This window comes from Halichoeres trimaculatus, unplaced genomic scaffold (genome assembly GCF_033239565.1).
Source record: "Halichoeres trimaculatus isolate MK-OKI-2021-1 unplaced genomic scaffold, fHalTri1.1 fHalTri1_scaffold_5, whole genome shotgun sequence".
In the NCBI taxonomy this organism is placed as follows: domain Eukaryota; kingdom Metazoa; phylum Chordata; class Actinopteri; order Labriformes; family Labridae; genus Halichoeres; species Halichoeres trimaculatus.
Genome location: NW_027437183.1, coordinates 21149557 through 21177485, shown reverse-complemented (window position 1 = coordinate 21177485; position 27929 = coordinate 21149557). Strand labels below are relative to the sequence as shown.

At 42.8% G+C, this 27929-nt stretch overlaps 2 protein-coding genes across 6 annotated transcripts in view; one reads left to right on the top strand and one right to left on the bottom strand.

Moving 5' to 3' along the window:
* The window catches only part of cabin1 (calcineurin binding protein 1), a 43018-nt gene extending 26532 nt beyond the window's left edge, over positions 1-16486 (bottom strand). Inside the window, exons 1-31 of one of the 5 annotated variants that reach the window (XM_074669578.1) lie at positions 16313-16486; positions 15696-15751; positions 15469-15561; positions 15245-15358; positions 14853-14987; positions 14555-14735; positions 14319-14448; positions 14063-14212; positions 13503-13813; positions 13197-13374; positions 12966-13099; positions 12663-12880; positions 12314-12386; positions 11971-12158; positions 11729-11866; positions 11146-11334; positions 10814-11056; positions 10576-10729; positions 10365-10477; positions 9979-10140; positions 8809-9015; positions 8547-8692; positions 8096-8357; positions 7670-7840; positions 6929-7018; positions 6681-6841; positions 6355-6584; positions 4037-4102; positions 3016-3195; positions 2519-2922; positions 1096-1209 (exon numbers count right to left, since the gene is read on the bottom strand). In XM_074669578.1, coding sequence (XP_074525679.1) covers positions 1096-1209; positions 2519-2922; positions 3016-3195; positions 4037-4102; positions 6355-6584; positions 6681-6841; positions 6929-7018; positions 7670-7840; positions 8096-8357; positions 8547-8692; positions 8809-9015; positions 9979-10140; positions 10365-10477; positions 10576-10729; positions 10814-11056; positions 11146-11334; positions 11729-11866; positions 11971-12158; positions 12314-12386; positions 12663-12880; positions 12966-13099; positions 13197-13374; positions 13503-13813; positions 14063-14212; positions 14319-14448; positions 14555-14735; positions 14853-14987; positions 15245-15358; positions 15469-15561; positions 15696-15698 — 4938 coding nt within the window. In that variant the 5' untranslated portion in view covers positions 15699-15751; positions 16313-16486. Of the gene's footprint in view, positions 1-1095; positions 1210-2518; positions 2923-3015; positions 3196-4036; positions 4103-6354; positions 6585-6680; positions 6842-6928; positions 7019-7669; positions 7841-8095; positions 8358-8546; positions 8693-8808; positions 9016-9978; positions 10141-10364; positions 10481-10575; positions 10730-10813; positions 11057-11145; positions 11335-11728; positions 11867-11970; positions 12159-12313; positions 12387-12662; positions 12881-12965; positions 13100-13196; positions 13375-13502; positions 13814-14062; positions 14213-14318; positions 14449-14554; positions 14736-14852; positions 14988-15244; positions 15359-15468; positions 15562-15695; positions 15752-16312 lie in introns of all 5 variants that reach the window. The other 4 variants (XM_074669577.1, XM_074669580.1, XM_074669579.1 and 1 more) reach the window with 4 other exon arrangements.
* Positions 16487-18838: 2352 nt separating this feature from the next.
* Positions 18839-21664, top strand: neflb (neurofilament light chain b). The gene is made up of 4 exons (XM_074669438.1): positions 18839-19971; positions 20163-20287; positions 20369-20886; positions 20975-21664. Exons 1-4 carry the CDS (start codon positions 18901-18903, stop codon positions 21169-21171), a joined length of 1911 nt encoding a protein of 636 aa, XP_074525539.1. The 5' UTR covers positions 18839-18900; the 3' UTR covers positions 21172-21664.
* Positions 21665-27929: the final 6265 nt, after the last annotated feature.

The window sequence follows — 27929 nt, the reverse complement described above, 5'->3', positions numbered from 1 at the left end:
TTCCGAGTGGGAAACTTCAACTGGAACGCCCCTTGAGGTGGTGATTTCCTACTGGGAAGTCAGCGGATCCACACCATCTCCTAGTCTAAAATCAAAGATGGCTGCCTCTGGTACAAACAGTAATTAAGCTCCTGTAATATTCCATTTATTTTAGCATTTTTAATGAGTGTTTGTTGTAGCTGTAGACACAGTATTGTACAATGTTTATATGTAGAAATAATGCTGTTATGGAAAGTTTTTACCGACTTGGCAACTGAAACGTTTTTATCTCAAATATGATGTCATTCTCACGCCCCACTTCCCAGCTCCTATGTAAATGAAACGCACCATAAGCTATCTCTTTAAGACTGCCCGCTCCACAAACCCCCTTCCCTCTGATTGGCCAGCTCATAATCCCAAATGCTTTCAGACGTCACACCACATCGTAGAGAAGCAGGTTGGACCCCTGACTGGGACATCAATGGTATCCAACACAGTGGAGCTGAGCAGCCCCGCCTCACGCTGATTAACTTCCTGTTAGTTGTTGAAGTTAACAGCCTGCAAATGTGTTGCAAGTGCATTGCTTTCAGTAAAATGACATGACCACAAAATCAAGAGTAGAGCTTCAAATGATCACACGAGTCGACTGAATCTCCCCTGACGGCTTGAATCATCAACTATCGGGGGCAGCCATTTATCTCTTTTCTGTTTAACAAAAGAGCTTCAATAATCTCACATTAGAGCTTAGTGACAGCTTCTGTGGAGCCCATCAGGCAAAACAGAAAAACAGATGTGCACTGATGTGATTTGATGAACCACGATTAGATGCTGCTGCTGGTAGATTTGCTCAGACATGCCCAGGTTTTCATCAACAAGCCTTTTCTTTCACTCAGTGCTGGTCTGAACAGTCACCATGAAAAACTTGTCTAAGTGTATTATGTCTTTTTTCTAGTGACTCCAGTGTTAGGTAATACACAGTAATAAGAGCTCAGTTTCTGGTCATATTGTGTTTGAAGGCCAATAAACCCAGTGATGACAGAAGTGTGGACAGAGTATCAGAAAATGTGTGGTGATATGACAGCAGGTAGAAGAAGAAAAACTGGTATTGTGACTTACATTGAACAGGTTTGTCTTGTTTCTTTCACAGAAAAGTCCTTGTGCTGGCATGTGCTTCAGCTGTTGCCATGGGACACTGCTTCCTAGCAACACATCTCGGGCCCACTGTAGGTTCTGTCAGGGGAAAAAAAATTAATTAATTTTAAAAAACAGTGTTTTTACTATTTAATACAGACAAGACATTGGTATTTGTTAGAAGGGGATAGCAGTGGACTTCCCCCTAAATTTACAACAGGCTTGAGAGTTGAATTCTTGTTAGTATGAAGTGTTTCATATGTACTTAAAGGAAAAGCAGGAATATTCTCTTTTGCAATCAGGGAAATGCAGAGCTCCTTTAACAGCGTGATGACTCACAAATCAGTGTCTGCACAAGCACCCTGCTTGAAAAGATAGCATGCTAACGCCACTTCACGTTATCTTTCACAATCCCAGTAGGCTATAGCATGAAATCACAGGCCAGCTCTCCTGGAGTGAGCATAAAGCTGGCCAGTCAATATGAGTGGAGCTGTTTTTTTTCTGGGAACAAAGGGCCACAGAGGCTTTTAACACTGAATGTGTCAGGTTGTAAGGGCAGCTAAGCAACCTGTGTCAACAGCATCGCATCGACTGACTGTGTCATCAACGCTGCCAGGGTGCACTCGCTTTCATCCGGGCTGCTGGGAGCTCCACTGAAGGCAAAAACCAGACTGAACCTTCGTGCATTGAAAGTTATTTTGTATTTAATTAAACCTCAGGGAAAGTATCTCTATTGAACTAACTGCTCTTCCAGCTTGTGCCTGTTAATTAAAAAAATAAAATAAAACAGAAAATATTTCTTCAGTCTTGTTGCAAATTAGAAATACCTTACAGGAGGGAGTCATAAAAACCAAGATGCTGCACAGAAGTAATATGACAAATAAGCAAATTTAGAAATATATCAGAGCAAAGGGACCTTTCTCCTCCCTAGTTTACCCTCCCTAAGCAGGGACAAAGACTGCATTAAAGGTTGGACAAACTGAGAGCTGACAGAAGGATGCCACCGCAGTGAAGCTCAACGCAACCTCCCTGTGCCAAACTGGCTGAGAGAGCACTGTGCTACCACCCCCGCACACCTCTGCCCACAGAGCCTTAGAGCCAACACAGGCTGTTTCAGCAACTCGTGTGTCACCGCAGAGCTCACAGACCCACCACGGAGAAATCCAAGGAGAAGAAACAATAACCACTGCAGCTCTGATATGTTTGAGCTTTAAAAAATTCATGCAAAGGTTTCCAGTGACTTTTCAGAGAGCTGTAGGAATACTTAGAAAGCCCCATGTTCTGTAAATGTCACCATTAATGGCAGGGATAGTGATGATAGGTGTATGGCTCTGGTTTAATGGATCACTTGGCCTTTAAAACACAGGGAGGATAGATCGCTGCCATCAGCTGTCAGGGACACACTGACCTGATGGGTTTTGCTGTTGCTGTAGAAGAAGGCCAAGCGGTACAGACTCTTGTAGTGCTGAGGGAAGCGGCCGAGGCAGAGGAAGAGGGCGCGGACACACATGTCCACCAGCATCCGTCTCTGGTCGGCACGCTCTGGAGGAAGCGCTTTGGGCACCTCGATAACCTCAATGGGGGGCTCTGGGGGCTTCCTCTTTCCCTCACTGGCTGGAGTTTGTGGGGCGGCTTGTTGGGAGAGGGGTGGCTTTGGAGGGGTGGCTGGAACAGGAAGAGGAAGGGGAAGAGGACAGGGGTCGGCTGAGACCTTTGGGGTCAAAGTCTCAGGAAGTGTCACCACCACTGATTCAACAACTTCCTGGATGACTTTTTCCTCCACCTGGATGCCAGATTGATCTCCGTGTGAAGCTGAAGAAGACATAAATGAATAACTGGTTCAGTTTATGACTTTTTTCCATCTCTGGTCATATGAGCTGATCGTAGCGGTAGAGAAACTCCTACCTGTGTCCTCTGATGCTGACTGCCCATCCTTCACAGGAGTTGTGCTTTCTGATGATGAGGAACAAGCCTTCACAGACACAGGTTTGTGGCTGCTGTCTTGTGAGCTGGCGGGATCTGTGAAGGCATCTTGGGTGGAGTTGGAGTCAGAAAGCATTACCACCTCACTGTCCTGACTGCGCTCTGCCAAAAGAACAAAAAAACATCATCATGGGACATCATGGGTCATGCCATCAGCTGCATAGACCCAGGTATAAACTGATGAACTGAGCCTGTAGGGGGCACAAAGATGTTCTTTCCATCAGAAAAGTGGGGCTTTTGTAATTTTCTTTTAAATAAAGTAATCAAACTTGGATTTTAGAAAGGAAAGCCTGTGATTGGTCAACAAATTGATATTAGAATACTGTGTGAATCTGAAGCAATTATCCACAATGTGTCAAAGCATATTTTAAAGCATGTTGTGTAGGCCTTACCAAGCTGTTAGTAGGTGGTTGTTTTAAATGCCAAACACTCCTTGTTTTATGTATGTGTGTGTGTGTGTGTGTGTGTGTGTGTGTGTGTGTGTGTGTGTGTGTGTGTGTGTGTGTGTGTGTGGGAGAGAGTGGGGAATAATGCAATTATGAAAAATAGGTCATGAGCCAGAAATCCTTATTAGTGGATCCCTAATGACGCTTTGTTATAAAGGAGAGAGGGTCTGTTTTTGTAAGTGGTCCAAAATTGAAATGCCAGCAGTCCTCCTAATTGCCTTGTTGTGCAGCCTCAGCAAATAAAAAAAATCTTGGCAGGAGGAGGAAATAACACAATCAGGAGGGTAACAAGCTTTTGCTATTTGAGTGAATAATGCACACAAGGGACTTTTCAAAAGAATCACAGTCATGAGCTAACAGCAAAGTTAGTACAGTACTGTAAGATTTTGAGTTAACTACTGAGTAAAGCTGAGTATTCTGTGCTAATCAAAAATGCACTTCATTCTTGATCAAAAACATAGACTCTAAAAGAGTTTGGTGGGTTTGGAGAGCAGTACCATTCAGGGAAGCCGGCCATATTGCAGACCTGGGCAGGCAGTAATCATGGTCAAACCCTGGTGAGGCTGTTGGAGATATGGGGAGCTGGTTGTAAAATAATAACAAGAAAAACTGTATCTCTCATTTCATATGACTGAATATCTGCAGTTTGCCTTGATTATCATTAACATTATTTGAAAACTGTAAAAAAAAAAGATTGAATTGCACTCCCCGTGAAACTGTACAACCTGATTCAGACGCAAGACCAAACGGCTAATTCAGTGTAAGAGCTTTTATATTATTGCATCAATAATAATAATGAATAAAGCATGGGGTGTGATCAGCTGATAATGCAAAGACAAAGCTGGTTCTTTACTTCATTGAAGACACAGCTGACCTTATTTCACCGACAATCAGGCAGAAACGTAAGGGAAACACCTGGTCCAGAGAGATGAGGAGCAGGAGGTCACCACAGAAACATATTCCCTGATGGTTATTTGTTTAAGTCGTGTCTGAATCAGGTTATACACTTTTGTCACCTGTATGAGCTCTTGGCAGGACTCAGACAGAAAACTTGGACACTTCAAGCAAACATGTGCATAGTGGAGTATTTTCTGACTTCAGTCTCAGCAGTATGCCAGTAGGAGTTCAGCCACATTCTTTCTGACTTGGCATTTTCACAATAATTGGCTGTAATTGGAAATTCTATCCAATTAGTTCAAAATAGCAAACACATGATTAACTAAGAATCTGATATCTCCAGGGAGTTTGACTGTCAAATTAAGCCCACACCAAACTGAAACACAATGTGACCACATGAACCACCAGACAGTTTAGTGAGTTGTGATACAAGGAAGGACTGACTCTGTCCAGTCGTGAAGAAGACATTCACCCCATTTCAACTACATGCACATCATAAATGGCAAAGCAGGTGGTAAAAGCAAGCAGGCAAAGAGGTAGCAGGCAGGTAGGTAGGTAGGAAGGAATTTGGAAAGGGCGACAAAACTGGCAACATGGGCAACATGGCTGCGTTATTTGGACGCCACAGCTGAACATAAAAACATGGAGGGTGAACAGATGTAACTGTTTTTGGCACATGGAAAGAACAGCAACGACTGAAATCACAACGTGCCTTTAGATTAATCATGAGCGACATATTTCATTTCCATGAAGAATTAACTGAATACAAATATCTCTAAACCTGTGTTTGAATTTTCTGCTGCTTTGATGGCAAAAAACATCACATTACATATGTGTATTAACCAAAACAGTCAGCAGTAATGCTCTAAATCCACTCTACTGAATTTAATAACAAACAATTGTTAAATTGATGTAGTATATCAATGCAGCCTCACACACATCCCAAAATTGTATCAACCTGAGAGAAAAACACACATTTCTATTCTTAACTGTGCGATAAAACCACAGAACTGAGAGGTGCTTTCTGCTTCGTACCAACCTGACACCATCACTGCGGTCTTTAAAGACACCTAATGTCAAAACACTGATCCTAGAACAGCTCCCCTCCATTACTTCTTAATGTTTCTGAGATGTCAGAGTTTCTGAAGCTGCTTGCAGAATAAACATTAGCTTGTTATGAGCCTTCCTTACCCTTTGCATGTTTCATCTGGTCTGCTGAGGATTCTCTCTTAGGGAAAGTTTACCCTCACTGCATAAAGGTTGTATTAGTAAAGGAAACAGACAAATATGAAACCAGTGCAACAGAGACTTAGTATAACTGGCCCAAAGTTTTCAGAAAGCCTTACTCTAATCAACTGCATGAAACACACAGCAAAGCAACAATAAGGATCATTCAGCATTAGCAGCTCATTTGGGGTGTTACCAATCGCCAGCAGCTGATTAAGGCGACAAACACACAGACCTTCAACGCTGCGCATTGCTCTTTGAAGTCAAAGGCTCAGGGCACAACAAAGCAACAGTTGTCAAATATTAGAAAAGGCAAGATGATTGGTAAGAGGGGAAATAAGGACCAGCAACAGAGCAGTGACTAGAAATGGATGTTTTTTTGCACACACACAAACATGTACACATGTGCACACACACACAGGCCTCAACACTCTGCAAAATGTAATCTTAAAATCCATTTGTTCCAACACTGCTGCTTTGTCAGGAATAGCAAAGTAGTCAAATAATCAGCAGCCATATTGCCCATTTCACCGCATCCCAATCACCCAGTGCACGGGATCATTGTAACTGAAACCAAAGCCATTAAGCGTGGTGATTAGCACTCTGAGAACTCCCCAGTGGGCTTCCTGTCCCAGAGCAGGAAGGGCAAAAAGCCCAACCCCTGAGACACTGTCTAGGACTGGGACTGTACCATCAGCCTGCTGCTCCTCATGCCGCTGTTGCTGCCACTGCTGCCGTCGGAGTGTTTTGCGTTTGGCGTAATCGTGGTCAAACGGCGTGGCCACATAAGGAGGGGATGTGAGACCTGGGGTGGCAGCTGATGGGATGGAGGAGCTGAGGTTGCCTATGCAGGAGCTGAGAGGGCCTATGCATGCCGATGAGGAGTTAAAGTCTTCATCCATCATGGAGGGGGGTTTCTCCCTGCAGTGAACAATGAACAACATTAAACATGAATTTTCAGACATGTAATTGGATGTGCTTTCTTTAATCCAGCTGGGTTTTATGTCTGAAGCTTACTTTTCAGTGGACCTGGGCAGACTTGGCATACTCTTCTCCTCCCCCCGGGCAAACGGCCCAGTGGCAGCCTCAACAAGCAAACCAAACACCAGGTCGTGATCCAGATCAGGCTTATCACTCTCAAGTAGTTTTAGGATGGTTGCACCGAGTCGGAAATGCAGCTAGAGGAAGCAGACAAAATGAGATTTTCGATCCATGTACAAAACAAATGTGGCAGAGCATGAGACTAGCAGGCACAGGGACTGTACCTCCAGGGCCTCCATGGCCAGGTCAGGAGGATTATGGTAATGGATTTTTCGGGGGTACCTGGCAGCCTCTTCGTGCAGATAGTGTGCTGCCTGTGATCACAAAAAGCAGAGTATAGCAAACTCAACTGTCATGTGACGTTATAAACAATCTAGTAAAATGGAGGGAACGAGTGCAATAAGATGACATCATGGTTCACTATGTTCACGCTAACCCTCCTTTGAGGTCTCTGCTGACCTCCATGACACCGTGTCTCACACAGGTCCAACCGCCCCCACTGATCTAATCACAACAACAGAGCTATGACTAACTCCATACATTGTTTCTGTGGGAAAAAAAAAAAACATCTTGCGAGGGTGGAAGGGCCGCAGTCTTTGTTTTCTGTAGGCGGATTATAAAACAACTCCATGGAGAGCAAGAAATGTCTGCCATCAGCCTACAACTGAAGGATTATTTCATCACTTTTCTTAAGGGCTCAGTTTTACTGACTTTTATCAGTCTGTCAGATGCATTCTAAATTACTGCAGTGCCTCGACTGACTTTGATAATATCTGACCAAAACACAGACATCCTCAGATCCTGAATGCTGATTTTCTAAATTTTCTCTTTGATGGAGTAAAAGTGTCTAACCACTCATCTGTAACATTAAAGATAATAACACACAAAGTGTAGAAAGAACCATGGGTGACTGACTGATGGATAATTATCAGTCGAATCCTAAATTACAGCTGGAATCTGTTTACCTTTTTGTAAAGCTGCAGGTATTCCGTTGGAGGCTGTTTGCGTTTCTCTGCTATCTTTCCCAGCATGTAGTGAATGAGCCACTCCTCTTCATCACTGTCACACTCACAACGTGAAGCTCCCTGGAAACACTGGAACGCTGTCTCCAACATGGAGTCTCTCCTTTCTACCATCTGAGACAACACACATACAGACACACACACGCACACATGCATGCATGCAAATGCAGTGGTAGCTTCATGAGTTTACTCAAGGTGACATGAACCCACTAAGGGGTAATCTGATCTGAAGAGCAACTTAAATAACCAGATGTGACATTTGTTAAACTCTTAAAGGCAAATATGACACAGAAACAGACTTTATGTAAAGTGACAGGGCAAATAAAAATGAGTGACAGGATAATCTGATCACGCCAACATGTCTCTCACCTGTTTAACCACCTCTGGAGGCAGCTCATTGCGCCACTGCTTGAGCTGCCGGGAAGCGAATGAATGCAGCGCGTATGAAATGGTACCATACTCGATCCACAGAGACAGGTTGGAGCTATCTATCTCCAGGGCTCTCTTGAAGCAGTTGAGCACAGCCTGGGAGTGCTTCCATATAGGAACGTCACTTTTTAGCTCGTTGGAGTTGAGCTTCTCCTGGATTCGGCTGGCTCTGGCTAAGGCCATACCTGCCCAGGAGTCAAACCTGAGGAGAGATTGATCATCTAATGAGGCTGATACTTTGATATAGTGTTGAAATGATAATTGCAAACAAGCTTGACACATCCAGATGTAATTTCATGAATACAGTCACTACATACCTCCACAAAAAATGTTCAAACTGATGTTTTAGGCATCGTGTATGGCTTGATACCAGTAAAGAGAAATGAGGTACCTGTTGGGACACACGCATATGTCATGCATGTAGAACTTGATGGCTTTGGACTGCTCCTTGTTTTTGAAATGGTAATCAGCCAGCAGGTAGTAGATCTCATCGATGATTGGAGGAGCTGGAGGACAGCCCTCAGGAAGACTTGGCGCCTGAAAAAGATCAAAACACGTCAATTTTTTTAATCATCATCAATCTCAATGACAAATCTGCTGATTAACTATGGATTAATTAATGTTTTTCCCTTCGCTAAAGCCCACTGACTGACCTTTTCTGTCATGCACTCAATGTAAGCCGCCACTTCGTCCATGCTGAGGGTGGGGGTGTCACTTGGTGGAGCAATGCCAGCAAACCTCCTCAGCAGATTGGCTAGCTCAGCTGACACTGTGCTGGTCTTGTAGCTGTCAAACTCAGGCAGGGACTTTGGTTTGAAGTACTTAAACATGAAGAGGGCATCACACCACAGCAGCTCAACCTACAAACAGATCAGTTCCACAGAAAACAGTCATGTCATGGTCAAGGGGGTTAGAGTTTAGCGCACAGAGCCAGAGCAACTCAGTGGGTTGGAGGTGAGGAGCCTTTTTTCACTGTACTATTAAATAATTACAGTCACAGTCAGGGTCACAAAACAGTAGGAATGGCTTCCACCTAGTGGCCAGATGCATGCATTACGATAACAACAGATTCTCAGAGCTGTATCCTTGGAGTTACCCGGGGCTGTGAGTCATTCCTGCAGTCTCGTTCTTGCAATATTTTGAGTTATGACATTATCTGAGTTTTTTTTCCAACTTCAGAGAGTCTGCAGTCAAGACGGCAAAGATGAATGAATTCAAGCTTTTTTTTTTTTTTTACATCTTTCAACTCGAAGAATTACTTAGTAAAAAACAACACTGAAAACAGTTTAAGTGATGAATAAAACAGTGGCATAAACTCCTCATAACTGATGCAGCTCTTTGTTTGTTGTTGATTCAAATGCGATCCGTTTTCTATCACAGTGAATTAATGCTATTAAGCCACTGTTTCGGTACAGCTTTAATTTATTTCAATGACAGCAGCATGTACCTCTCAAGCCAACAAAACAACATTAATGGATGAGGCAAATTTCTGCTGCGCGATGAGGGTCAGTGAGGCTACATGAATGCGTCATCTGCAGTCTGCTCCAGTTGAAACACTTGTGTAGAATTGCCAATACAGGTGAGAATTCATACCAATTGTCAAAGCCTTGAGGCATTTTCACCACCTCTTCACTTTTACACCGCCTCTTCAACAACATTCAGCTATTATCTAACAACCAGATTAGCCACATATGGAGAATTCTGTTTCACTTTTTTTCAATTACATAACAGATTGTTGGGAAAAAGGTCAAGAAAGCTTCCCATCATCAAAATAACGTCAGGTTTTAAACAGATTGCATTACATACACATCACAGAGACTGACCTGTGGAGATGAGTGATCATCCAGGTAGCGGGCTTTGCTCTTCTTACTGGGGTAGGCATATAAGCAGAAGAAGCACTGCTCCAAAGCCATCTCTAACTCCTCTTTGTATGGATGAGTGTCGCTGTTAGAGGAGGCTGCAAACTCTTTTTCCAAAACTTGAACCTGCACCAAGGAGAAGAAAAAGCTCCATCAAACTGTTTAAAAGTTAAAACCTACAGAAGCTATACAATTAGGTTGACTGATTCTTTACTACTCATTTCAGGGAAAGAAATTGGTTTCATTGAGCTGTTAAGCTTGTTCCTAAAGCACATAATCTAAGCTGCACATTGACGTATAACACTGGGCAGAAAGTGTATTTTCGGATGAAAGTCTCCAAACAAACTTACAAAGAACTTCAGGAGTGCACCGTTTGAGTAGCAGCACGAAGAGCGACGGCCAAGATACTCATGGGCTGTGTTCAGAAGCATCAAGGAGGAGGGCAGCATGGGGGTGTCCGAGTCTTCTGAAAGTTAGACTCAATAAAGTCACTTTGTTTAGAAACCACTAGGACAGAAAGGCGCCAAAAAACTGCAAGTACAAAAATAAAAGTCAACAAACCTTCATCATCTCCCAAAGTTATATGCTGTCGAAGCATACAATCAAAAGCAGCCTCCTCATGTTTGATAATGCGATACAGGATGATCCAAGGCAGAACTGAGAAGAAGTAAGGCTCCTTGGGATCGTCTGAAACGCTCATGCTCAAATCGATGAGCTGAAAACACACAATATATTAGAACTACACTTACAGTTTTTTTTACTTTGTCTCTCAGAGAAAACCAGCTTTTCTTCTTCTAACCTGGATGAGATTGTTTGCCAGTCGCGCCATGCTTGAGTAGTGCGGGACGTTGCTTAGAAGGGCTAAGTCTTTGGTGAAGCAGACCTCTATGCCGTCCAGCAACTTTCCAATGGTCCGGACCCACTCCTCCTTACTGAGCAGCGAGCTGTTTGGACCAGAATTGAGCTGCTGAAGGGCTTCATTAAGAGCAAGCTCACTGCTCTCAAAACACTGCTGGTAGTCCTCAAGCTTCAACAGGGAGTTCTAGACCAGAGAGTCAAAAGTGGGAGTGTAAGGAAAGGCCAGCACCTCACATTTCAAAAGATATAAAGGATCAGTGGAGCTGAGCTAACCTGCAGCAGCAGCAGCTGAGCCGGCCGCTCTGGTGCTGAGCTCACAAACTCCAGTGGTTTACTTCTGCTGCCATAATTAAGAGTGGGCTGCAGCAGACGCACCACAGACTTATAGTCTGCAGATTCAAAGAGTCGCTGGATCTCCTCCAAAGACTGACAGCGCTCCAGAGACTTCAGTCTTTTGTCAATCTGTCCACAGGAATAAATAACAAAAAAGAAATGACTTCAAATCAGACAGAGTCCCACCCCATAGACTACTACAGGTTGTTTTTATTCTTTTCACCTTTGGCTATTTAGTGTCACTGCCCTTTAACTGTTGGTTAACTCAACAAGACTTTCATGGGATCTCAAGTTATAGATGAATAACCTGTCTGTTCATAACTCATGAAAACATTAAAGGAATCAATTTCTTTGAAATAGACACTGATCAAATGTTGAAAACTAGGTTTTTTAATAAAAGAGATCTGTTTTGATGAATATGGAACCCCAAAAGAGCCATTATTAAAATAAGTAAAAACATTTTGAAATAAATACAATTTTAATAATAGGGTTTTGGGGTTCCATAGATGAACAGTGCACTGACCTCCTCCACAGAGATTGTTGCATCCACACGTAGGTTTGGCAGGTTTATAGTGTATAATTTCCCTTCTGAGGTCTTTGGTTTGCTCTGCAACAGGCCTGTACAAACATCATAGCTCTCCTGGGCTGACTCCATGTCTCCCTAACAAAAACAAGAATAACAGACTGAGAAGATATATCTGACTGAGCTGAGCCTCAGTGGCATTCAATTAAAATTCAAGAAGACAAACACATAACACTCTCTACCTGCAAGGCCAAGAATCGGGCCTTGAGCCAGTAGACCCGCACCATGACATCCACCCAGTCCTGCCCAAAGATGTCACTCTGGGATGAACCAAGAGCCAGGATAAACAAATCACCCTCAAAGTGCTGCCCTGGGAATTCTGATTCAGCTGCATCATTGTTTGGGCTGATGCTGCTTCTTCTTGGTGACACTAAGCAGGGAAAAAGAAATCAAAAAGCCAAACGGGCTGTAAAGGAAATTCTGCATACTTCAGTGCCGCCCCTGAGGCAAATTTTATGAATAAGTATCTATCAACTGAGTGTAGTCACAAATCTCTTTTTTTATTTAAAGCTCACTGGTACTCACCCATCTTCCCTTTGTTGTGTAACCTCTGCTCCAACTGCAACTCCATACATGCCAAGCTCATTGCTAACATGTCCTATTGAGGAGGCAGACATGCAGTAAACACGGATGAGAACCAAGTACAGACAGAAATCAAAGATGCAATCTGTTGGAAAAAATATGTGTGTCCCGTTTCAAACTCGAATCCAGATCTAATGTCTAAGAATATAAGTGCACATCTGCTGTCACACACAACAAAGTTTTAACTACCTTTAACATTGAGTACAAGACAGATCTGCTGCACAAAGGTAAAGATTTGAATTTTTTAGACACCGTAATCTATTGTAGGTTTCTGTATTGATTAGTCATTTACCCGGATGTGTTGGTTGCTGCAGTCTCGAAGCAGAGGGTTAGGAAGCCCACAGCTGTGCTTCCTCCAGTTCTGATAGACCTCCAGCACTACAGCAGTCAGGCCTCGAGGCCACACCTCCAGGAACTTCTGACCCACAGCTTTCAGATAGCGCATCATCAGGTCCAGTATGCCACCATTTGTCATATTATTAAGCAGGAAGTTGTGGACATCCTGTTTTTCTACGGAAGGAAAGCCAAGTTTGTTTTGTGACAGGAATATGGAAAAATATTGCTTTGTTTTACAAATCCTCAATGCAATACTCACCAGATTCCATATGTACAACAGAGTCCACAGGTAAACCACTCCCGTGCAGAGGCTGCAGGTCTTCTTTCCCTTCACACTGCGTCTCCAGATTGCTCAGACTCTCATCATCGTTATCAGGGTCAAACTTCCTCAGCCTGAAACAAATGAAAACAAAACAGGAAAAAAGGTTTAAATCAATAGACAGATGATAAATTTCTTTCTGCATTACATGTGAGATTTAAGATCAGCTACCTGGATGGTAGGTATTTATAAAGCAGCTCCTGAAAATCAATCTTCTCTTCTTTTTTGCATTTTGTGTTTCGGACACGAGCAGATCGTCGCTTGGCTGTTTCACCGCTATCTTCTACAACACGTTTCCTTTTTGGCGCTTTCTTTGCTTTATCTGTCAGTGAAACGTCCATTGCTGTAGCTGCCAACATAAGTGACATAAGAAAAAAACACACAACATTTATTATCTTGAAATATGAGTAAAACTTTTTGAAAAAATTTTTTGTCAACAAGTAGATGTGCTATTTTCCCTTTTTTTAAAAGACTTACCCACTGGGGGAGCAGAAGTGGTGACTTCCACAGTGGGCTGGGTGGGGGTAATCACCGGGGGTGGAACTACAGGTTGAGGCAGCATTGGTGGCTCTGCAAGTGCCACTGGTGGAAGAGATGAACTGGGACTGCTGCTCATAACGATGGTCTGACCCACACTGACGGGGCTACTGGGTTGGGGAAGGTTCTGGAGGAAGTTTGGGTCACGGTATTCTGACAAATCAATTCTACGCCCAAGGCTTGGGCGTGGAGGCTCACATGTGGTCTGATGTTTGTACATTGCAAGAAGGCTCTCACCCAAATTCTTCCATCTGAAATATACAAAAATAGCCAGAGCTTAAATTGACCTAAGCAGATATTGTTTTATTAAAAAATATTGTTAACGCAACTTTTTAAAAGATCTCAGGGTTCACAAAATTGTAGGTTAGAGAATTTGAAAGTCTTTATGAATCTTGTCCCTGCATTTTAATCTCATTCATCTTATTTTTGAAGTAATATCTCACTCTCAGTACATCTTTCAAAGATAAGAACACCTAGAAACTCAGAAGTGTGGAGCTCACGTGAGGCTGGAGATAGGTTGAGTCAGGACCAGGTCAGGCTTTGGTTCACATTGAGAGAGAGCCTGTCTGCGCCTTCGTATATCCATTGCCTCCTCCACAACAGAGTCCCATTCCTCTTTCTCCACGTCCACATAGTGAATGGACATGTCACTGCAATTGAGAAGAGCACAGAGGGTGGTCAGCGATGTACGAGCATAGAACTGCAGCTGGGGCACATTTTGAACAGATGGAAGTATAAAAATAGAAGCAGCTTCACCATTTAGTGAACATCTGCATCGTGTCCCTCTTCAGACAAGGCTGCTCCTTGAAGATTTTCTCTTTTAACACCAGACCTTTAGTGTAACAGTGATCCTTCTCCAGGGCTTTGGCGATATAATACAAACAGCCTGGAATAATGTATTCAGATACCTGTTAATGACCCTTCCAAACCTGAGCTGCACACGTGGTGAGAGGAAATATAAAGCACAGGGCTGATGAGAATGCATTACATACAGGTATAGTCACTGAGTGTGTAGAGAATGGTTATGAGATTGTCCAGGCAGGGCCAGTGGTCCGGGTTACAGTTCAAGCCCTCTTCAAATGCATGTCGAGCCAGTGGGATACGAACCAGTCGCACGGCCACCTGACCAATTTTGTACCACATGTTTACATCAGTGGAATCCAACATAACTGCCTGAAGGACAACAGAGCAAACTTTTAGTGTGTCATAGTTGTTGAGCATGTCAAATAAAAAAAGCTAAAAGAAGTACGCCAAGAGAGGAAAAAAATAGGCACTAGTTTATAGTTTTACCTCTAGATAAAACTCCATAGCAGTCTCCAGATCATCCCGTGATGCTGACATACTGGCCAAGTTTTTGAAAGTAGAATATTTCAACATCAGTCCGGGATGTTTGAGACCCACTCCCTGATCATCCGAAGGCAAAGCCTAAAACATCCGAGGATAAATCAAATTGGCTATCAAACATCTACTGTTGCACACAGATCATCTCCAGTGTAGATTATAGAAGAGACTGTCTACAGCCACAAGATTTGTACAGATTTGAAACACTCATCTCTTGTAAAAAGTATATTTATTGCTGTGATTATGTAGATATATCAGCTACGCAGTGTTCTGAATGCTCTGATCAGCCATGTTGACAACTATTGACAGCTGAGACAGAAAAGTACTTGTTAATACTTTACCTCTTTGAGCAGAGGGGTTTTGAGAAGTTCATGATAGGCCTTGGCAGACTCCTCAAACTTGTCATGTTTTTGCAGATCTAAAGCTTTGTGGTACAATGCAAATGCCTCAGCTTCCTGTGGACAGTCATCAAACAGAAATCAGCTCACTTGTTTAGATCTGCAGAGGAAAATATCTGGAAACAGACAGGCCATATTTTGCTGATTCATCCACACATAGTCCAAACCTGAGCCTCTTTCGACCGACTCTTGTTGGTTCTCAGGGGATCTAGAGACTCGTCTGTGGCTGTCGAAGCAGCATTTAGTGCAGCTATGCGAATCTGTTAGGAGGAGCACAGAGAGGGGAGACACACTATTGGAGCAAGCAACCATGATACTCTGAAGGAGGGAATAGAAAGGTCAGAGAATTCTGCTAAACAACAAGGTGTAGCAAATGGAAAAAAAAAATCCTTACCATTTTGTTATGTGAGCAGAGCTTCTACCTTCACACTTTGAAGCTTTTGACTGGATCTACAGAAGTAAGCAGTGACCACACAAACAGTCAAACAGTTAAAAGGATCACAGGAACAGCACGGCAAAAACACAGTGAAAGCAATGTTGGATGACCATCACTAAACAGATAGTATTTCATGACAAAGTCTTGACATTTAGCGTGCTACACTATTACCAGGTGGGTAAGCTAACTTTAATTGTTCTATATTTTAGTGAAATCCATTAGAGAGAAACGTGCAGAGCAGTTGGGTGTTGTCAGGTACACCTTTATCACAATCATTAGTCGCGAGGACAGACAAGCTAACCCCACTAAAATGCTTCTCCACACTTAGCTTAGCTCTGCGCTCAGTTTGTCCGGGTAAGTGAACAGCTTCACTGGGGAATAAGACAAGACACCTTTGCAGCAGGTGCTGCATAAATCTCTGTGTGGGTCTGGAAACTACAGCTACCTAGCTTGCATTTATTTTTGTTGCCTCAGCTAGCTAGCTAGCTGCCGCTAGCCGAACACATTGTAACAGCGTTCAGTGGCGGTTGAGTGTTACACCGGGTGAAGAGCTGTTAAAAAGGCAAACGACTTACCGTTTATTTTCCTTTTACCTGTACGGACCACCTTGGTGTTTCTACAGTGCTTCATGACACTCCGGTAACCGCACCGGTTATGACTGGACACGGATAAGAGGCAAGTTTGAAACTTCATTAATTCATCCTCCTTTGTTGTTGTTAACGTTGTGAGCGTTTGCGTCACTGGATGACATTTGCTACCCGCCAATTAATAAAGTCATTGCTCATTGGTTGATTTGCGGTGGGTGTTTTTGTAAGACCAATCACATGCTGTGTTACATGTTGATGCTACATTGCCGTCACAAACCCATGCAAACCATAGACTGTATATATTTTTTTTACAGTCTATGGTGCAAACCCTACTGCACCGAAATTTACATCGATAGTACAATTACAGCATGCCATAAAAAGTGTCGTGATTAGCTAAGTATATGTATAACTGATTCGCAAATGTAAACCGCTGTTAAAAATAAAGAGTTCACTGTTCGTAGTCATTGTGATACGTATTTCATAATGTTTCTAAAATTAAGCAGCATACTCTGGCTATCTGATGCAGGGCCTCTCAAAAAGATACCACCTGTCTACAGTCTATGGCCATTTATTATACAGTCAACGGTCATGGGCCAATAAGGCAGGAACACAGCCAGGATTTTAGTTTTGGGTGGGCCTTAAATCCAAAGTTAGTAGATAACTTTTACTGTAGATATAGATTTAAAACTGTCGCTGTGCATGTTTTTAAAGCAGATTTGGTTTCTTTTTGACCACCTTTATATTTGATTACATTTTATAACATTTTAGTGCTGCATCAATCAGCCCTATCTGCAATTGGTCTATGGCCAAGGAGTAGGCCTAATGCTCTAATGCACCAGCGGGCTGCACTGCCTCAGATTTTCATTTATTATAGGCAAGAGCAGAAACATTAACCACTGTTAACTAAAAGAAAAAAAAATCACTGTCTTTCCCAAAACCATTCTATAATCCTACCAGTATAACATGGGGCTGGATGTTTTTTTTTAGTTTTCTTTTTCCAGCAGGCTAAAAGATTGACACACTTAGCCCATAAAGGCAGGGCATCTAACAATAAAAAACAAGCATAAATTGACAAAATTTTACCACAGTTTTTAAATATGTAAAGAAAAAAAATCTATCTTCCACATATAACACCACCCCTGCACCGGACCTGCCTATGTCAGCATTTTAAAGACTAATATCTGAACCCCTCTCTTTTCACCATTTATTCATTTTGAGGTCAGACAACAATATCACAACAGGCTCAGATGTAACCTGTCAAAAATAAAGGCTGGTTGGCAAAAAAAGGTGGACAACCTTGACAGTTGGTAGTCCTTCAATTTAGTGAATATTCATGCAACCACTTCTGGTGTAAATGTAGTTATATAAAAGGAAAACAAGGAAATACAAATAAATAATAAACAACAATGATAATAATAGTTTTTCTTATTACTGCCTCATATTGTTGTAAAGCCACATGGTCATTGTAAAGCTGAGTTGTTAAATGAAATCAAATAACATATTTAATTGAACAAGCTTAAATAGAAATACTGACTCTCTGCAGTATTTTACTGATCTCACAACCTTTGCTTACCCTTGTGAGGCATCATAGAGGGAACATAAGTGACCTGTATTTTTCAGACATGAGGACACTAGGGTGGAGACTGTCCCTCCCTCTGAGTGCGCCTACACAGTCCAACATGTTTTCTGCAGACCTAACCTATGCTGGCCTTCTTTAGAAAAATGAAACATTCCCACTGATAAAGTCAGCCAATGTAATTTTTCAACTTTTAATGATGCAACTGATCAATTTGATTGTTGGGCAAAGCCAAATAACAGTCTCAAAGCTATTGAGTTCTATAAAATATGCAGTTTGTGTATGCCAAAAAAGGAAAATGTGGTGAAAGCTCCACATAAATATTTAATTTAGGTCTGTTTTATACATTTATGATCTGCATCTTCAAAGGCCATTTAAAAAGATATCCACTAGAGGGCAAACTTTTATTTCATAATTTTCTCTTTAAAATGTTTATTTTTTAAACCAGAGACTCCAAGTGAGTTTGATCTTCAGTTGATTTGCTTTACACTGGCTTATTCTGACATTTAACAATGATAAGTCATTATTATTCTTTTAACACAATAGGCAGATGATGCAAAATGTTGCAAAGCTGCTTAACCAACTACAAAAGGAGTGTTTTCTCCCTCTTGCTTACATCAGGCAGTTTGTGCAGTTACACGACAGATACATTATGTCTTTGTCAGGATCTGTGGCTTCAGGATGTAACAACTCCTGCAGATATTTGAAGTAACAGTATCCGCTCCATGTCCTCAGTGACCCTGTCTGTTGCAGTCCTCAGTTGCTCCTGCACTTATCCCCGCCTCCTCAGCCCCCCCACACCCTTCCCCACCCCATCCCATCTCTCTCCGTTGGCTGAGAGTGGCTGCCTGGCACTATTATCAATTCCTTCTGTCAGCATGCTGAAAAAAAAGCTTACGTCACAGTCATTACTGGGCCTATAAAAGCTGGGGTAATGCAGATACTCAGTGCAGTCAACCCAGCTACATTTCTTGTTATCGAACATCCCGTCTCCTAAGTCATGGCTTCTTCCGGCTTTGATCCTTACTTTCCATCCACTTACAAGAGGAGAGTAGTTGTGCGCAGTTCTGGATATGGATCTGGTGGAGGACTAGGATCTAGGCCTGCCTACATCAGCCACTCCGCCCCGATAACTTCCTATGCATCTTCTCGTAGAAGTTATCCAACACACACCAGAGCTGTCTCCAGCTACTCCTCTGTGCTTTCTGCTCCAGTGTCTGCAGCTGCAGCCGAGCTCCGCCTTGACCAAGCAGCCCAGGTTAGCTCTGAGTTCAAAGCCATAAGGACCCAGGAGAAGGCGGAGCTGCAGGACCTGAATGACCGCTTCGTAAACTTCATTGAGAAAGTCCATGAGCTTGAACAGCAGAATAAGTTGTTGGAGACTGAGCTCCTGCTGCTCAGGCAGAGACAGACAGAGCCCTCCAACCTCAGGGGTCTGTATGAGCACGAGATCCGCCAGCTCCGTGCTGCTGTGGAGGAGGCCCACCATGAGAAGCAAGCAGCCCAAGACCACAGGGATGAGATGGAGCATGTGCTGAGGAACCTGCAGAAGCGCTATGAGGATGAGGTGCTGGGCAGAGAAGACGCAGGGGGCAGGCTCATGGATGCCAGGAAGGCAGCAGACGAGGCTGCTCTTGGCCAGGCTGAGCTCGAGAAAAGAGTCGGGACCCTGCTGGATGAGCTGGCCTTCCTGAAGCGTCTCTGTGAGAGTGAGATAGCAGAGCTGCAGGCCCAAATTCAGTACAGCGCACAGGTGTCAGTGGAGATGGAGGTGGCCAAACCGGACCTCTCTGCCGCCCTTCGTGATATCAGATCCCAGTATGAGAAGCTGGCTCAACAAAATCTTCAATCAGCTGAAGAATGGTTCAGCAGCAAGATGAATGTGATGACAGTGGGAGCCGCTCGTAACACAGAGAGCGCAAAAACCGCCAAGGATGAGGCAGGAGAATACCGCCGGCTGCTTAAAACCCGGACGCTGGAGATTGATGCCTGCCAAGAGATGAATCAAGCTCTGGAAAACCAACTCCAGGAAGTGGAAGAGAAACAGAGCAGGGAGATCTCTGCACTGCAGGTAAGCAAGAGGCAAACACTGCATTCAGAGACAGGGCTGCAAATATCACTGCCTCTCCTGGGAGATTAAAGTGATAGTGATTTGCAATTAAGATGTCACTTACTGAGTATGAGATGGTGGCAAAAAGATAAGCTGAGCTGCATTTTTCACTCAGCCAACAGTGTGTCAAACACTTTCTCATTTCTCTGCAGGATACAATCAGTCAGCTGGATGATGAATTGAGGGCAAACAAGAATGACATGGCTCGCTACTTGAAAGATTATCAGGACCTCCTGAATGTAAAGATGGCCTTGGATATTGAAATTGCAGCTTACAGGTGAGTTATGGTTTCTCTATGCTGTGATTTAAAAGAAAACTAAGTTGACATCTCATCTTTCTATGCGTCTATTTTCTTTAGGAAGCTCCTTGAAGGAGAGGAGAACCGTTTGAATGTTGCAGCCCCAGGATCTGTCAGCGTTTACTCCCAGACCATGTACGCTGCTCCATCATACGGAAGGAGTCAGTTCTCCCTGCAGTCCGCGCTGAGCTCTGCACCTCCTTACCTGCTGAGCTCCCGCTTGTACACTTCATCACTCCCAACAGACGAGACAATAACTGCGAGTCAGGCACAGCAGGCCGAGGCCAGTGCTCCTGAAGAAGAGGAGGAGGAGGGGGAGGAAGAGGAGCAGGTGGATGAGGCAGATAAGGAGGAGGAGGAGGAGGGGGAGGAGGAGGAGGAAGGAGAAGTAAAGGAAGAAGAGGAGGAAGAGGAGGAGAAGGCAGAAGAGGGTGAGGAAGAGGAAGTGGAAGAAAAAGAGGGGGAGGAGGAGAAAGAAGAAGCAGAGGAAGGGGAGGAGAAGGAAGAGGAAGAGGAAGGAGAGGAAAAAGAAGACGCAGAGGAGGGAGAGGAAGAAGAGCAGGAAGCAGATGGAGGAGGTAAGTGGGCTCATTATGTTTAATTGACTTGCACATATGTGTCACTAAAACATTTCTATTTTTCCTCTTTATCATGTGCTTTCTGAAGAAGCGGAGGGTGAAGCTGAGGATGAAGAAAAAGCAGATGAAGAGGAAGGAGGAGACGAAAGCCCAGAAAAAGAAGAGGGTGAAGCTGAACAGGAAGAGGGAGAAGATGGTGAGAAGGAGGAGGAAGAGGAATCTAAAAAACAAGAGGAGGAGGAGGCTGAAGAGCCAAAAGGAAAAACAACAGATAAAAAAGTTTAAACACGAGTGCTTTCAGATAATACCTGCAGGCTTTGTAGCTTAAGACGTCTTCTCTGGTGCTCTGTGTGAACAGAGATGTTTCTGTCATCCAAACCAAATGAAAATCTCTGAAATCAGAAGACAACGCAACAAATTCTCTGTATGTTCAACCTGAGTGACTCACAGCATGTACGCACACTGAACCAGCAAAGAAATGAAACTAATACAAAAGCTGACTGGCGGCAGGATGAGCTGTGTAGAGATTCTGCTTATTTTTATTTATTTATTTATTTTTGCAATCACCTGTGTGCTTTACTTTCACCAAAACATGCCTATAAACTGTCTGTACGTGTAATAACCAGATTGAAATGCCTTACTGAAGACTTCACTGAGTGCTTTAAGTGCCGTGATGTGCTGCATTGAACTCCAATAAAGCCTTGAAGCTTTCTCAAACCCAGAGCTCGCCTTGGGCTTCTCATTTTGTCTTGTCACATCGAGTAACAATCAGGGGGAATAAATTCATTAGCAGCAAATTCATACTCCATGTATCTGCCGGGTCTCTGCTGCAGCCAGGGATTGATTCTATAACCTGCTATTTAGCCCAGGGATCCTTTTTCACACAGGATTAATTAAAAAAAAATACTCAGCTCAACTTAATTTTATTTATGTAGCACCCTTCATACAAAAAATGACGCCTACAGTGGTTTAACAAGCAAGGGGCTGGAACAAAAATAGACAGTGATTAAAAGAATCTGCACAAAATACAGTAAATGAAAACTTATTTTGCAAGGGTTCTTTCAAATCAATCAACAGGAAAGAAAAAATGCATGGAAATGTTTGATTTTAACTAAAAAATGTGGCAACAACAGAAGCAACACAAGAGAAAGCATGTTTCCCTGTAAGTCTGTGTTTACAAAATAAAGTATGTCCCTGAAATGCTCCTTTGTCACAAAGTTTACAAAGGCTAATGGAAAAAATACAAAGATGGCAGCACAAAGAGCCTCCTCTATCATTATGATAAGCCAGTCCACAATGTTCTATAAGAGGCAGCTGCAGCAAAGTCAGCAAGTCTGAGATGTTTTTGGCAAAAGATACAAGGCTAAAGTTTGAAGTGAGAAAAACAACCTACACAACGAGCAAATCACAATCCGGCGTTGTTACACTTGACATTTTTCAACAAATCTATCTGTAACTTTATTAGATTTCCTCCAAAACCAAAGTCTATGAGAAATGAGTTAAAGTGACGTTTTTGTCTTTATCTCCAGTCAGCAGGTCGTCCCACACAGTCTCTGTGTGATCAGTGAGCTGACACCGGTGTTTTTCCTGCTGCCTCACCCTCATCCACATCACTGTCCATAAATCAAGGCGAGCTGAAACCTTTATGACTCAGCTAGTCTACTGCACCAAAGAATCTGGCCAAGTGTCAACTCACGCAGGATGGCAAGAAGAAAGGAAGAGCCAGGAGGAGCCAGGGAGAGGGGGGAGAACAATTTCATTATTTTATTGAGGAGAGAGATAGAGGAGAAATATCTCACTGCAATAAACCTTGACAGAGGACAGACTGCTTTTTTTCAGTAAGCAAGAGGTTGAGAGACCAGGGGCTTCCTTTAAGCATCTGCAGAGATGCAATCACACAGATGAACCCCCACAAACACACACACACACATGCACACACGCTCTCATCCTCTCTTCAAACGTACGTTTAGACAACACAGGAATGGATGGGAAGTGGGAGTGTCTGTTTGAGGCATCCAAAGTATGCTTTGAAATATTGCATCTTCCTATCACATGCACTTAACTTCACTTTTCGGGAATGTGGTGGATGTTCCCGTTGATCTTTTATGTGTCAAAGCGATGCCCTAAAACTGTATGTAATCTTCATCCTCTCTTCTTTGCCGTCCTCCTTGTCCTCAGTTCACCTAGCCCCAGGCTGCATTATCCTCCTTCTGCTGCTCTCAGAGCCGGTCCAAAGAAGCACTCCATTTAATCATTAGAAATTCTACTTTGCAATGAATTTGGCTTCACTCATACACACCTTTCAGCCCTTGAAGAGATAGTAATAATGTTAATGTTTGGGTATTGATTAAAAGTACATGAATACTGCACTACTGGCTGCATTTCAGTAAACAAACATGCTGCAAACAGATAGCTGGAGGAGCAAGAGAGCCCCCACAAAAGATACAGAACACCCACTTTATTTATAGACCTTCCTTTAAGTGCTTTGGTGTCACCTATACTTTAAAGACTCTATATGTGAGTTAAGTGTAAGTGCCTGTGTGTCTCAGGTCAGGGTGAGACTCTGTAAACGTAGCATTTCAAAGCAAAGTGGTATGATTTTTTCCATCACAGTTCATCTTCCACATATTGAGTTTCATCCTCTGTTTCATCTGTCATATTCGGGCTCTGAAAAGACCAGTATATAAATCTTACAACTCCCTCTACCTCATGTGGGCAAACAGCATGTCAGAGGGAGAGAGGCCCATCACTGAAGCCCACGGAGATCTCCCAGACTCCTCATCCTTTGATGAAAAACAAAGAGCTGAAGGGGCAGCAGGAGACATAGCCAGCAGCAAGTTTCCTGTAAAAAGATGAAACAAAGTACATTTTGGTTTTACAGGTTTGTTTAGTCTGAAATAGGTATGAGTGCTTTCAGGGAAGAAGTTTCTGTGTTCGACGCCCACATTTAAGATGATCATCTCAGTATGGGTAGCTTTCACACAAACTTCTGCACCTTCCAAAAACTAAACAATAATAAATTATGTTGCATTGTGCAGTATAAACAGCGTTAAGTAGAATAAACCAGGCAGAAAAAGAAGACCTTCTTTGAATTAGATATCAACATTGTTTTGGTTTTGTTCACTTAGAATGAGCCCATTTACAGGCACAAGTCCCCTTTCACTGGGGCCATGATCGTTCACCTCCACGTTTCCGTTGTGGACCACAACAAACAAACTGGTCACACACATGTTTTTGTATTTAGTAAGTGTCTGTCAAAAACGCACTGTTCAGAAGAGGAAGAAATGTGTCACTGTTTTAGATGTGCACATCAGTGAATTTTTGACAAATGGAGGATCATTTATCATGCATTGCTAGAGCTTCTTGTCCTCAAAGACCATTATCATTTCTGGAACCTGACAGGTGAGCAATGTACTGATTCAATCCAGACTGACAAATATCACTGAATAGCCCCATTTGCACACTCTGTACCTTTAACAGCAGGCTGTCTTAAGGGCTTGATCCCGGGGCAACTAATATTGTCTTCTTTTTTTTTTTTTTTTTAAATAAAAGAGTATCGGCTTCCCTTTTTAAAATATTGCACATTACATTTTATGAGGGTACAGGACACTTCTGAACAATAGTTTGAACCATTGTTCTCAGGCCTTCTTAACAGTGACTTCCACAACTTAAAGCTCTAGTGGGGAACTTTCAGCATGTGTTGATTTTGGCGCCTCCTCTGGACAAAGCTGTTCTTATTGCTAATTTTGTCCTCACAAGCTGAAGGATTGTGTTCAAACAAAAAAAAATAAAAATCACAGTTATAAACTAACATTAAAATGTTGGTACTTATCAGAAATATTTACTATGGAAACTACAAAAAATGCTTATAAACTCCTGCCAGTGACTTTGACCTTGAAAATAACTGAAAATTGTCAGTCTTTATACTGATGATCGTAATTTCTTCAGTATTAAGATCAATTTTTGTTCCCACCAGCTGAAAACTCCTCTCAGGGGCTTTTATTGAGTCTGAGGTCAAGATCTGTTTTTAGTTTTCAGAAGCACTCACCTTCATTCAAAAACATACTTACACTCATTTATTTATAACCATTCCAAAGGTTTAAATGCTCCAGTCTCTTTGATATTTTGCTCTCACATTGATGCAGACACTCACCCCGATCATGATTTTTCCATCCTTCTTGGGCGTGCTCACTTTTCCCAGACGGCTGAGGCCACTGTCCAGACAGTGAGGGTGGTCACGTTGCAGTCTGCCTTTTTGAGCGGTCACACAGCAACGCTTTGTCTCCACAAAGAAAAGAAAGCCTCAGATAAGAGTTGTGGCTCCCTCTACTGATCCCAGAGAATGGCTAATTAAAAGGCTCTGTGGAATTGGCTCAGAAGACCACAGAAAGAGACAGTTTTGTTAAAATGTGTGTCATTTTTGCTCTAAAAATAGACCCTGGCCTCTCTGGTGGCATACTTTGCTACAGTATTCAGATGGCCTTATGTACCCACTACAGGGGCACAAAGGATGCTTCACTGAGTCAGATGGAGACAAATGGGGGAGCCTCAGGGCACATTCGTCCTCATGCATCACAACCTAGAAATGAGTTGTTGGACTTGTGGATATGAATGTGCAAGCCCATACTTACCAGCAGAAGACTGAGTCTGTGATCACATGCATGAACACTGCATATTCCCTGCTGTCATGTATGAGTTCATCCAGGGCTGCAGGTGAAACCATCCTGTGAAAAATAACAGTTCATCCAACCAGCTTGTACCCTTCCAACTCTGAATGCAATCTCACAAACAGAGCGGATATACGAGAACGATGTAGGTGCAAATATTAGAACAGATAAATATTGACAGCTTGCATCAGTAACCATGGTGACGCACATGAAGGACCTCATGTGCGTCAAGCACGAAGTGCTAAGGAGACAAATCTGTGAAATGGCATTTTGTACAAGTCAAAAAGTTTGGATCCACCTGCAACAAAAAGTGTGCCGCAAAGGCAAACACGTCAACAGGATTTGTGCACAGACTAATCTGCACAGCGGAGCAGGACCAGGCTATTACCTGATTTTGCTGCCAGACAACCAGGTGGAATCTGGGGCCTAATTTGCCTCGGGCGTCATGCCGTGCTGGCAATAGCCCCATAAATCCATTAGGGCCTTTTGTCTCTTTTGTCCCAGGAATTGAACACCTCAGTGGGGGCTACGACCAGTTTTTCAGAGCTCTACCACTCAGAAATCCTCTGAAGCATTGTAGTCCCTGACATCATAGAAATCACAGTTCAGTGAGTTTAGTAATGTCAGCTGCTGAGTAAGTGGAGTCAAGTCAGGTCAAGCTTTATTTAAATGGCACACTGCATTCATATGGACGCTTCATCTCTTTGCCTCCCATAACAATAAAACAAACACAGGCACATGCACTCAGGCATGTGTGCTCACAGACAAATAATCGTATCCCCCAGAGTGTAGGAAGGGATGCCTGATAGGAAACATACATATTATTCCTTTTTCTTATTCATGCAAAATGTTTGTTCACAGCGTAGGGACACACTTAAAAGCCTTTAGGCAGGGTAAACAGACAGAAAAGCCTCACTTCTGAACAAAAACTGTAGCTTTTGATGTGAAAAAACTGCAGCCCACTTTCTGCAGAACCTGTCCTTGACTATATGCAAAACATGAAAGCAATCAGTCTTTATGTTCAGCTTTTTGGCTCAGTTTCCAGAGTACACCTGTTCCCATTTACTGCACAATTCTGCACAGCCAGATGATAGATTCTCTTTCTTTTTGAACCACTATCACTATCTACTGAGGGAGCCTAAACGGAAGGTTTATCTGAGACATAAACCAATCTGATCCAAATTAGAGGATGAGTGGAGTGAAGATCTCCTGCGAAGATTTTGCCTGTCTGCTCTGATTCCTTACGGAGCATTCAACTCTAAATGAACTCCAGAGTTCAGCTGTGCTTGTCAGGATGTCACAGACACGAATGCCAGACATGCACGCATGCACAACCCCAGAACACCAGCATCATATTTCTTTAAAAGAAAAAAAAAGTAAGGGAAAAAATTAAACAGACAAAAGCTGCTGATTAAAATACACAGTCACACAACATATGGCACAAGAGGTTTTCAGACCATCTTCTGTATGCAATAGCACAAAGCTGTCAGGTGATGGCAATATTGTATTCCTTTTTGCAGATTTGATTGTTTTTAACTTCTGATAACCCAAAGCAACTCTTCACATTAGATGAGAGGTGTGAGATTGTTTGCTAAAGGCCTCCAGAAAATCAGGGTGAAAAGAGCGAGAGCACCTTCAAGGCTCTTTTTTTTAACTCCAGAATCAAACACTCGGCAGGCACCTGCAGCTCAGCCAAAAAATAGGTCACGATGTTCATGTGTAACAGCTTAAACCATAACCTTGGAAATTCAACATATAGTTGCAAAATGCATCCCTCATAGCCCATTTTTCAGGGTGAGCTAAGCCAATATGTTTGAATATTCAAACTGCGAGATGTTTTTAGACTCACACAAAGGGAAAATGCACCACAGGGACTAAAAGACAGAGAACAGTCCCTGTATGTTTGCGCCTGTGTGACTTCTCTTTCATGTCAAAAGAGCAACTGTTTAGAGCTGCTATCATTAAAGGCATAATTACTGGAATCTCACTACCCTTGATTATAGTTTTAACCAGTAAAGAGCCTCTCACTGCTATTTTACAGATATTCAGTTGTTTTTTTCTTCATAAAAGACTAAGATTTGACAAAAGCTTTCAATCAGACGTATTTGTGTTCTGTTTGTGTCTCATTCGCCACAAGCTGCTTTTAAAGCAGCAGCATCACAAAGGATGGAAAATAAATGGACATCACCCTGTCAAAGAGAACAACAAAAGCAATGAAAGGCTGAGCATTATTGACAGCACCATTTGGCCGGTTAAAGGCAACAGAAAACGCTCACATACCAACATGGACACACACACACACACACACACACACACACACACACACACACACACACACACACACACACACACACACACACACACACACACACACAC

Coding starts and splice junctions, on each gene's coding strand:
- neflb (XM_074669438.1), top strand. CDS start 18,901: ATGGCTTCTTCCGGCTTTGATCCTTACTTTCCATCCACTTACAAGAGG. Junction 19,972..20,162: donor GGGAGATCTCTGCACTGCAG/GTAAGCAAGAGG, acceptor ATTTCTCTGCAG/GATACAATCAGTCAGCTGGA. Junction 20,288..20,368: donor ATTGAAATTGCAGCTTACAG/GTGAGTTATGGT, acceptor TATTTTCTTTAG/GAAGCTCCTTGAAGGAGAGG.